Genomic DNA, 12714 nt, shown 5'->3' on the forward strand with positions numbered 1-12714 from the left:
GGTGGCCATAGTTTCGGTTCTATGTACATATCGTTAAACTGCATTAATTTTCTAGTTTGGGCATGCTGAATTGTCAAAATCGGATGATAACTAAGATAGTTTAACGCATCAATTTTACTCAAAATTGCTATCTAATATTTTGTCCATCCCTGTATGTTCAAAGAAATAATCCTCCTACCCCATTGCAAAAATCCATGAGTGAACTCATGAATATAATGCGGAGTTTTTTGTGTGGCTATCGACCGGTTGTCCGTGTTGACATCCAACAATTTGGATTTGGACGTTGGTGAAAAAATTGTCGTAGAGAAGTGTTTTATCAGGTCGTACCCACCATGAGCTCGTTGTTTACGATTACGAGCAGTAGCGGAGATAAAATACATCTTGCGTACGTAACTTCTAGATTTAAATCATCAATGAGTTTTCTTTTGAACACCTCCTTCGTTAAAAACAGCGAATTGACGTACATCGCATAAGGGTTGCTGACGTTTAATGATCTTTCTCTTCCAAGCGCATAGGCAGGATATGATTTGTTTTCGTCGGGGAACGTTTCCCGATGCGCTTGAAAGAGAAAGATCATTAAACGTCAGCAAGCTCTATAGAACAATGGATACTCTAGCATATGGAATCAAAAAAATTGCCCACAAATTGATTTTAAAAGCATTTTGGAGCAAAATGATTTTTGAAAAATGAGTGAAACGATGCACGGAAGAGCTCGATTATTGAGATTTGTGAATGATTTTACCAACACTGGTCCCAGTATCGACATCAGCGGCAAATAATTATGCGGCCGCCATCAGCAACATCCTCAAGATTTTGAAATTCGTCTAATAATGATGGCCGCCGACGGTGGTTTCTGCAGAAATCTCGTCGTCTGTGGGAGCAGTACTAAAGCGATTTTTTTCGCATACTGATAGTGAATGGCACACTTAATCGGTCCTTTTTTTATGACCATCGTTTTATGAAGAAGAAGGTTTTATATGCCGTATTGAAAATTTTCGCACAAATGATATTTTCTCGCGAAATTCTTACTTTCGTTTTACTGCTGTTAGCCACTGGTGAGCATTGAGAGGAATTTTTGCCTAAGGCGGCCGCCGACTGGTAATTGCTGCACAAAATTATTCACAAAGATGGTGTCTGTATCAAATAATCGGTAAACTATTGAGTGGCTGTCGTCGATGACAACAGAACTGTGAAAATGCTATTTTCTTTATTATTTTTGACTCACTTTGCAGAAATTTTGAAACAAATTCTATAGGGGAACTGGGGGTAGGACGCCCACGTTAAGGAAAATGCCATTTTTATCAATGAGAAACCTACACCATTTCAAGCCAGTTTTTCCATCAGCGCATACTGAAACGAACAGCATATCTGCGACTGACTACCGATAACGGATATCTAATTGACCATTTTGCTTGCACTTTTGAAATTTGATTTTTAAAAAGCACCCGAAAAAAAATGATTTTTGAAACCATGCGGGGTGAGGATGCGCCAGTGGATGGGTTAAAAAGCGCATGTGCTTATCGTACTGATTTTCATTTTAATTGCCTACCATTAAGGCAATTAACCCGAATGTTTCAGCTGTTTCCAGGTCCATACAAGAAATGAGCATGGAAGCATAATGCCCACACCGACCTCAGAGAAGTTTAAAAGGCCCATAAAAATCGTTTTAAAAACCATTTTTTGACGACGATTTCGTGTGGAACATAAAGAACACGAGTAAGCAGCACCTTGGCTCATGGCTCAATTATTAATTCTATCAATGTATAACAAGCGACAGAAAGACTAAATTCCACTGAGCAAGAATTGCATCAAAACACGCAAAAAATCGTTTTTTTTTCGAGTTTTTTCATGTATAACTAGAGAAAAATCATGTGGAAATATATGTATCCAATGGCAATATTTTTCATTGCTTTATAGTATAGACTATTGAAAATAACCAAAATGGGGATATTTAACCTTATTCAGGGGTGGCGCGTTTTAACCCCTATGGGCGTGCTACCCCCACTTCCCCTACAAACACGACCATGATTTCTAGCAAAACCGCAAACGCGCGCGGGAAATCAACTTTCTGAATTAACTTGAGACGATATGTCTTCGCCGGTAGCGGTCCAAGTAACACCTGTGATGACCGTCGGCGGTGGTTCAAGAAAAAAATGTATGCTGAGTTAAGATCACGATCATATTTTTTGATTAAAATAATCGCAAATTTTGTCATTTATACATCCTAATATTTACATGATATTAAGATTCTCATTGCACTAAAAAAAATTTAGTTTCTCAAACAAACAAAAAACATTTCAAACATTCCCGAGCAAAAATTGTTTTCGTATTTTTTGCCAGAATACGTATTTTTGGACGATGGTTCATGCGACGCTGCCAGATATCGTTTTGGCCGAGTATTGTTCGTAGCACCTTACGCTCAAACACTCCGAAAACTCTCCGATCAGCCTTCTTTAACGCACATGTTTCATAACCGGAAGAATCAGAGTAGTATACAGTGCGAATTTTGTCTTCGTTTGCAGACTACGGGACTTAAGTTGGTTACGAAGTCTTTTGTAGCTGCAATACGCCTTTTCACCTCGCGGGTAATATCATTATCGCACGTCACTAAGGTTCCAAGATACACAAATTCTACCTCCACTTCAAATTTTTCACCATCCAGCACCATTTCACTACCACCCCACTAATGAAACCCACGTTGATTTGCCAGCGCACCATGTAACTTCGTTTTGCTTGATATTGATCGTGGACCCAATCCTGTTTCCCTCTTTGTGAAGGCGCAAAAGGCCCTCTTCTTTCACGGCACGGCGATCAATCTCTGATAATATGATATTGTCCCTGCAAATCCCAGGAACATATGCGATCTTGTGATAATGGTACCGCTTATTTGCACATCAGCTCTCCGATTCACTCCCTCGAGCGCTATATAGAACAGTAGATTCGAGAGTGCATCACCCTGCTTCAATCCATCTAAGGTAACAAATGATGTCGGTATTTCATCCACAACCCTTGCACTTGATTTCGATCCGTCCAACGTTATACGAATCAGCCGTATCAGTTTCGCCGGAAAACCATGTTCTAACGTAAATCACTGAATCGTACGCCACCTTGAAATCAATAAACAGATGATGTGCCTGCAAGTTGTACTCCCGGAATTTATCTATGGATTTGTCTCAGGATAAACATTTGATCCGTCATTGATCGGCACTCACGAAAACCTGCTTGGTATTCACCGACGAAGGACTCTTCAAGCGGTCTCAATCTGTTGAACAGAATATATGAGTCATAACATAATTTTGTATTAAGGAGGATTATCCTCGGTAATTGGCACACCCCAGTCTGTGCCTGGAGTTCAACCTGGAGCTTGTCCTTCCCACCGCAAGCCTTATTGTTTTTCAGCTCTTTAATAGCTTTTCTAACCTCATCTAGTGTAGGCGACTCCACAGATTGTCCATCGTCGCTAATATTTATTCTGTTCACCGATGCACCGTCACTTCCACTATTCAACAAAGTCTAGAAGTGTTCCTTCCACCTACCACTTCGGTTTTATATGTCAGCAGATTCCCTTCTTGGTCGTTGCACATGACGGAAGATGGCGTTGTATTTCTCCGCACGCCATTGAGAGTCTCATAAGACTTCCGCATATCATTCTGCTCCATTTTTTCCTGTGTAATCACTTGTTCTTCATGCTCTTTTTTCTTCGTGATGTGGGTTCGTTTTTCGGCTGCTCTTGCTTCCTTGTACCGATCTCTATTCGATCGGGTACCCGACACAAACATCCGGCTTCTGGCAACGTTCTTCTCGTCTGTCACTCTCTGACACTCCATATCGAACCAACCCGTCCGGGATCGCCTCTGTGCAGTACCTACCACTTCTCGTGCTGTTGTGCTCTCCGCTCCATGGATTGACTCCCATAGATTGTTGATGTTGTCGCTAACGTTGATTGCACTTATCTGTTTGTCAAGCGTCTGGCTGTACTCAGCTGATACTCCTTTCGCCGACAATCGCTGGATGTTGTAACGCATCGTTAGCTGTAATCTTTCGTTCGATACAGTTGACAACCGTGATCGAATTTCACTGATAACGAGGTAGTGATCAGAGTCAAATGTTCGGACCTATGAATGACCGCACATCGATAACATACGAGAAATGGCGCCCATTCACCAGAAAACATGGTCTATCTGGGCCCTGTAGCATAATCAGACTAATAATATTAGCTACAAGTTACAAGTTACAGCTTAGCTTAGCTTTGACTGACTACACATATCTATGGTTGCTACTCCGTGATTGACCAGAATCAGTGAAATTGCACAAAGAATCAACTGAATGATTGACTGGGATTGTTCAAGCATTCTCAGTGTGCAGAGTTTCAGTGACTCTAAAATTCAAATGATCAATAACAGCGCCAGCCACGTCCTTACAGTCATTTAGGAAAAAGGAAGGAACATTAGTAGGTGATTTTGCTATTGGAAGACTGTGTTTACATCTGCGTCTCCACAAAAGCCACAGGAAGGATTATCCAGTTAAATTGGTGAGGCATCGTTGGATCTGGATTCACTCTGATAAGCGATACGACCGTGTCATTCTTTATACGCAGAAGTAGATTTTACCTAGCCATGAATCGGGCGCGAAAAGTAGTACAAACTGGGCAACTACCGGCCTACCGGGCGCGCAATGCAGAACACAATATTTCGTCCGATCGCGCCATTGTTCTGCTGTCCGAAACAAAGAAATCTCGCATAACTTCAGATTTTTATTACCAGCCGCGCAAAGCAAGAACACAATATTTCGTCCGATCGCGCCATCGTTCTGCTGTCCGAAACAAGAGAAATCTCGCACTGAACTGATTTTTATTACCGGCCGCGCAAAGCAGAACACAATATTTCGTCCGATCGTGCCATCGTTCTGCTGTCCGAAACAAGAGAAATCTCGCACTGAACTGATTTTTATTACCGGCCGCGCAATGCAGAACACAATATTTCGTCCGATCGTGCCATCGTTCTGCTGTCCCGAAACAAGAGAAATCTCGCACTGACTTAGCAACAAGTTACAAGTTACAAGTCAAAAAATTACAAGTACTTGTAATTTGTGTTGCATAAAAGTTATTCGCCAACTAATAATATTAGTACTTGTATTATTAGTAAGAAGGAAATGACAAGTCAGTCAGGTTCATTTACCTGTCAAAATTCATCCGACAGTCCACTGTCAATGCGGCGATAAATGATTTTGTTTATGTTTTTCTGAGTTTGTGCATAGAATACTGCGATAAGTATACACGGAACACGAATTTATTATCCTTCTCTCTTTAATTTATTCCGTGGTTCAATCCGGTTTCGTGGCATTTGCCTTTTTACAAAGAAAAAGTAATGCGCACTGGAGTGATTTTTTAGGTGGTTTTTATAGGCGGATTTTGGGATTTACATGGGTTTTAATTTGGGCGATTTGTACTTCACTCGAACGTATATACCTTCCATGAAAAATCTAATTTCGCTATACTCGTTTGACGCGTGTTTTTGAAGCGGGTTTCAATTTACGTGTTTTGCTGGACTTATGCGGGATTTTTAGTCCAATAATTGAAATTATTATGAAATTTAGGCAATTTCTTGACAGATAAATCATCTCAAAATTTAAGTTCAAAATACTTACTAATAATAATATCGCATCAAATTGTAATAAAATTTAAGTAGTTTATCCTTTCTTCTCCATGATTGTTGTCAAAAATAGGGCAAGATACATGGCCCGATATTGTTAAATACAACAACCCACATTCGAGTTGAATAAAGTCAACTTTAGGTAAACTAAGTTTAGTAACTAACTCTGCTTCGGGTAACATGTTTTTACGTAGATTACGGCAAACTACATAGTATTATAAGAGTTTCTTTACACAAAATTGGGTTACTGGGCCAAAATGCGGTTTTAAGCGAAAACAACCCACTTTTGAGTAGTTAGCGTCCCACCATTTGAATACTTAAAGTATTTCTGCTTGCTCCAGAGTTATTTGATAAATTTCACAATTCTCAGTTTTATATTGGAAAGAGAAATTTATTCGTAGTGCATAGTATTTCACGACATAGTAATTTAAAACACTTTCAATAATAGTTTTTTCTCTGTTAATTCGTTAAAAACAATAAAACGATGTATATTTACTTTGCACAGCTGAAATAATAAAATAAAAGCTACTTGTAAATTAAATTAAAAAAATGCAAGCCAACGCTAATAATTTCTACTATTCTCTTTATGCAACAGTTACTTGTAAATTTCGCTAATATTATTAGTGCGCTTTACTTGTAATATTAGACTTGTAAATTGATACTTGTAGATTCATTATGCAACAGAAAAATACAAGTTACAAGCTACCCTACTAATATTATTAGTAAAATTTAAATTATGCTACAGGCCCCTGGTTGCAAGTTTCACCATTTTGGTGTCTCCAGGTGTGCTTTCGGTTGTTATTTCGTGCAAAATAGGTGTTACTGATGGCCATCCCTCTGGCAGCAGCGAAATTTACTAGCCGTAGGCCATTGTCATTGGAAGCGGAGTAAAGGCTCTCCCTCCCTGGGACGGAAAATGTCCTCTCTACCGACTTGAGCGTTAGCATCTCCTTTACATAGTTAATATATACGGCCCCATATACCAAGATTGTATATATATTATGTAACGTTCTTATTCAATTCTTAAAATATCTGATAATTAAGTGTATGTCTGAAATTCTGCAATCAGGTTTTAACGAATGTGAAATCATTTTGTGTTAAATAGCTGTACGAAATTAAAATACTATTATTTTATTTTGCGCTGACAGAAACCATTCAAATGAAATGATTTCAGTTTTATTTGTTAGGGAAATGTGTCGAACGCAAAGCTTTATTTCCTCCGCCAAGGCCTCAAAACACATCCATGAGAAGCTTTGAGAGCTGTTGGCACAAACTGGTATAATAAAGTATCAAACAGGTCTGGCATGAAGATCAATGGTGAAATAACTGCCAACCACAGTAAGTATAAATAGATTAAGGTGAATATAAAATTAAACTTTACCCCACCATGAACTTTGGGGCATATCAAGGTTCACATATTTAGATCTTGGCAAAAATAAAGTGAAAGCCAGAGTAATCCCATTTACTCGCACGTGTAGATTTTATAGCTTGTTATCATCAATGCTTGTTTTGTTTTTGTGGAATCAACAGAGAATTCTCTTCCATTGTGTACTACTGAAAATTGGGCGGAATAAGGGTTCAAAAGTTATTTAGAATATACGAGCAAGTTGTTGTTGAAAAGCTCACGTTTGTTTTGAAATTGTTGGCTCATGTGATTTCACTAACTGTAAATTTCAATCCAGTAGTCTCCAGTAGCCTTGTGAGCAAGGCGTAGAATTGCCAATCTGGAGATGGCGAGCTCGATTCTCGGTCCGCTCAAGGAGGTTTCGGGTTGGAATCTTTCTCGACACCCTGGGCATAGTGTATCCATTGTACTTGCCACACAAGATACATACTCATGCAATGGCGGGCATAGAAAAGCTTTCAATTATTAACTGAGGTAATGCCAACAGAATACTAAGTTGAAAAGCAGGCCAAGTTCCAGTTGGAATGTAGAGCCATTGAAGCTGAAGATGAAGATGAAATTTCAATTGCTGACAGTCATTTTATATATTTGTCTGTATATTCTCTGAATATATGTGTTTTGTCCCTAAATTATAAAAATCGACAACCACCTGGATCACATTTTCACGTTTTCTTACCATTATTCACACAGAAAATGGATTGTGAACCACAAAAACAAATCCCAAGCGTATAAATAGTAGGGAAGACTGGGGAGACTTCTATTCTACAGCCAAAAATGAATAAACTTGCGCGATTTTTGCATAGGATCCCTTAGAAATATTATATCATTTAACTTTAATGATGTGTGACAGTCTGTAAATTGTTATTGTTACACATCCGATTTTTTGGAGTGCTGTCAAAAATTAAATTTAAAAATATTCAGGAGGGAATTGATCCCTTTCCAAGAACTTGCTTTGATAAAAGTAGAAGGTGCTCTCGGATTTTTTAAATATTTTTCCTTCAAATACAAAGATTTTCCGATTTGCGATGAGCGATTTTTGATATGGAATTTGATAGCGTATGCAATCTTAGAATTTGGAAAGATTTGATCTTTTTTCTACGGTATCTACTCTACTCAATATATTTTTTAGCCCACCCTCCATCAAATCAGTCACATCTACAAATGTATATTTTTTCGCAATTTTTTTGTATGGGTGACAAATGAAGCATCAAGTCTTCCCAAGATTTGTGCTGTGAAAAAAATATAGCAGTAGGAGAAGTTGTTATAAAACTACTTCGGGTCTCCATAAAATTGTATTACCTAATTACCTTCCCCTACAACATGCAATGGAAAGAAAACGATGGGGAAATACAAATCCGTATTTATTATTTTCGTATGTCAGGTTAAAAACCCAAAGATAAGAAACATACAGAGTATTTAGACTACGTACAATAACACGTGATTAACAGATTCTTGATAAGAATCGTCATTCTTAACATAGCGTTATTATGAAGAGCTTTAAGATTTAAAATATTAATCTGCTCCAAAATATTGCTACAATCTATTCGGCCTTGCAAAATATCTGCAATGAGTACATCCCGTTACGATGATCCCTTTGTCGCTCCAGATCGATAAGCCGGTAGTAACGGCCACACAGTGAGCAGTACAGAGACTTTAGACATGAAATGTCAGTAAATTCTTCATCTATACGAAAGATAAAGCCCCGGAGTTTGGAAGCCATTACCTACAACGTACGAGATGTGCATCTTGTACGTCAGTTGAGAATCCAGAATTATGCCCAAGTCTTTGACATGAGTCAGACGTTCTATGATGGTATTCAAAAGCGTGTAGTCGCATCTATCCGGATTTTTATCCGATAAAAAGTTCTCGTCGAATATTTGCCCGAAATAGTACGATACGAAGGAATCAGATATGCAGTCGACGACAGCACCGGTTAGCTAGCGGCCGAAGAGATACGATCGGAACCATTCCAACAGAGTGCTATTCACTCACTTAACTATTTTGTAACAAACCATATGACTTTACGAGAGAAATTAAGCTTAAGTACATGGAAATGTCTATGTACTTCAAATAAGCTGATGAACAACACGTTTATACACTATGTATAGTGACGAGCCAGCTTAGTGCTGTAAGTAATAAATACAAAAAAAGGTTTATACACTGTTTCCTTTGTTTTCTATTTTTGTGGAACACCAACAAAATAATAATTCCTGATCCTAATATATCTCAGAAATAGAACTTCTTTTCTATCCATGAAGATGTACTGGGATCGAACACTTTAATTATCTTCTCATGGCCCTTTCGAGTATTCTGACTAGTATGGCTTGATTCATCTGATGTATTCGGCTGTGCTTCTCCGGTAGTTTGCGTCGACTGTGGTCGAATCCAAAAGCGAACCACTTCCCATCTATTATTTGCTGCATCATATGCTTCTACATCTCGTTGGCTGGACTGGGCATGTGCTATGAGATTATCCAAGCATGTATAGAATTAGTAAATTAAGGCATATACGATATAAATCTATTCAGGTTTACCTTCTAGTAATCCGTAAGCTAATGCAATCCAATAAAACCATGACCTTATTCTCATGATTCCCGATTATTACAACTGAATTCCACCAGAAAACTGCACGGTGAACAAGAAGGAAGGCGCTTGGCCAAGGTTATCACACTCTGTTCGACTGAAGATGAATTTTAGTTCCTTCACATTGTAAGTATAAGAATGAACAACGCTATCAACGCTAGGCAGCGGATGCGAGAATAAACTTCAATCATCGTCTGTAACTTGTTTAGGAGGGAATCCCCACACCATGAGAAATCCATGATAGCTATATGATCTACCCGCGTCATTAATTGAATTAGACTGAAACGGATTTTATGGAGCATATGCATTGATTTAACACGCACCCGCATTATTTATTCTCCAAACTAAATATTCAGTTCGAAAAATAGCCACACGAGATGCTGCTTTTATATCATTTCTACATGTAATGTTTAGCCCAGCCTTGCGAACAACAATGCAAATATTGTTAATCCGAAGAAATTCTCGGTCTGAAATATTTTCTGCTTAGATAAATCTTCAATGCTAGGGTAAATTGTACAATTGCGTACCATACAAATCACATATTCCGTCACTGAGAAGCATGAAAAGTTATCATAGGAACTGTGAAAATATCCATTAAATCAACAAAGCTGATCAATTGACAATTGATTTTTTTAAACTTTATTCATAAACATCAGTTCTAGAGTTATGAATGGCTAATGTTACATCGATAATAAGGAGAAGGCCCTTTAGTTCAAACATTCTAAAACTTGAACAACAAATGTCATTTCAGTCGATAATAATAATGAACCCATCGAAGCTGTACGTATTTTCGTTCCATTGCCAGAGATGTTTGTCAAGGAAAACAAATTTTGTTTTTTGAACTAGTCTATTGTTTGAAAGCATGCAAATAAAAACATAATTTAATCTCTTGATACTGTCTTTTACGTTACACTCGTTACAAACTTAGACACCAAGATCAACCCACCCTTTTCGTTATACCTGTTGAATGAATATACTATTCTTATTCAAATACAAAAACATGCAATAGGACACATTTTTTACGTTTATCTAATTTATTGCGTTAAAGTCGGCTAAAAATATGCAAGATATAAAAAAATATCAGACAGACACACAGGCAAGCATCATTTCAATTCGCCAAACTGAATCGATTGCTATATGAAATACGACTCTTAGATGTTTCGATGAAAAGTATGGTTATAGTCAACTTCATTGCACTCGGTAAAAATACGCTGGACGAGTACGTGGGATGTTATCTAGCCGGTTTCGTTGACGACCGCTTGACAACGTACCAGATCTTTAATGTACGGCAAATCCTCAAAAAATGAGATGAATACGAGGTCCCAACGCAACTAATTATTGATTTCTAGGCGGCATACGACATACATATACATTTTAACAATACACATTTTAAAAATAACCAACGTATTTCTTTTCAAAATGGCGTTTAGTTTTTAAACTATTTTTTTTAAAGAAAAACTAAACACGATATTATTGCTTTTGGACAATCATTTTTTCTCTTTTGTGGATTCTTTCCAATTTCCAATTTCAAATTGCTTCAATTTTCAAGTGTCACAACGCGTGTTCTTTCCCGTCATTTCCGGAGCTCCATTAGTTGTTAGGCCTTAAGTTTTCAATGAAAAATTCAAGCTCCTTCATACAGGTCTTAACAGCTTTCCTATGGTCTATACTGGTAGTCGTTTCCTTCATTGGGATCAAAGCTGCTAATTCCTCTGTGATTTGAAGATGATCATAAATGCCCCTTTTGAAGACAGCTACATGTGTCTTTTTTTTACATTAAGTTTTTTCATCGATTGCGAGCAGGTAAAATCAGAACCATGTGGAACGTTACGTAATTTTTAAATCTTCTGTGAAAACTTTAACTCTTCACGAGAAACTAATACTACTGAAGGAGGTTTTTCCTTTAGAGCACACGATATCGCCAACAGCCGATATGCATTCCCTAATGAGTTCTCCGCCCTGGAAAGGTTTCATCCGTATTGCCAAAATCTCATTAACAACTGGCCCATGCTGGATTATTCAACTATATGCTTGCACAGATTCAATTTTTTAATCAACCTACAGTATTTATTAATAAATATTAATACAGTTATTATTAACAAAGTGTTCGGGCCGGTTATGAAGAAATTATTTCTTACACGCCGCGGGCCACAAAAAAATGGTTCCAAAGGCCGCATCCGGCCCGTGGACGTATGTTGGGCAGCCCTGGCGTAGAGCTATGAAAAAAGCAATAATGGGAGAGCACTCCAGTTCGTTCAAATCCCACCGGGGACTACGCCAAAGTGACGGACTTTCGTGTCTGTTGTTTGATATTGCGCTAGAAGGTGTCTGGGGTACGATTTAAAGCAGATCCAGTAAATTCATTTGTTTCACGGATGATGTGGAAATGTTTGGCCAAACATTTGAAAACGTGGCTGAACTGTGTACCCGCCAGAAACGTGGGGCAATAAAAGTTAGACTGGAGGTGATTCGAACACTAAGTATATGATAGTGGGCAAAACTGAGCGTGACAGGACCTGCCTGTGAAGCCGTAGCTTCAGATACCTTCGAGGTGGTCGAGGAATTTTTCTACCTTGGATCCTTGCTAACGGCTGATAATAATGTTAGTTTTGAAATACGAAGACCCCTGATCTGTGGAAGGCGGGTCTACTACATGCTCTAAAAGTAACTGCACTCAAACAAGATTCACACCCACACCAAATGTATCATGAACAGTATACTTTCATAAGGCCGGTAGTTCTCTACGGACATGAGACTTGGACCATGCTTGAGGAGGACTTGCATGCACAACCGATTACCCCGAGAAACGCTTTCCTCAAAAGAAATTATAAATATGGATCTACCTCTCATCAGCCCAGCACCGGGGTCAAGCCTATTCTGTCTGCGCCTTTCCGGTCCTGCGTGTGAGTTCGGAGATAGGGTCTTCGATTTCCTTCTACAGGTAAGTACAATGTTCGTTCGTGTATTTCTGTTCTGTCATTGATGTATTTGTCGCTTCTATTCATCAACCATCATCAAACCAGCTGCTTTCTACTTCCACGAAGAAGTGCACATGTACAATATGCAGTCCCAAGA

General features: G+C 38.5%; 1 protein-coding gene across 1 annotated transcript in view; it reads right to left on the minus strand.

The window, feature by feature from the left end:
* The window catches only part of LOC134206761 (uncharacterized), a 26969-nt gene extending 22944 nt beyond the window's left edge, over positions 1–4025 (minus strand). The window contains exon 1 of the mRNA XM_062682488.1: positions 3870–4025. Within this exon, the coding sequence (XP_062538472.1) occupies positions 3870–4025 (156 nt within the window). The remainder of the gene's footprint in view (positions 1–3869) is intronic.
* Positions 4026–12714: the final 8689 nt, after the last annotated feature.

This window comes from Armigeres subalbatus, chromosome 1 (assembly GCF_024139115.2).
Source record: "Armigeres subalbatus isolate Guangzhou_Male chromosome 1, GZ_Asu_2, whole genome shotgun sequence".
NCBI lineage: Eukaryota > Metazoa > Arthropoda > Insecta > Diptera > Culicidae > Armigeres > Armigeres subalbatus.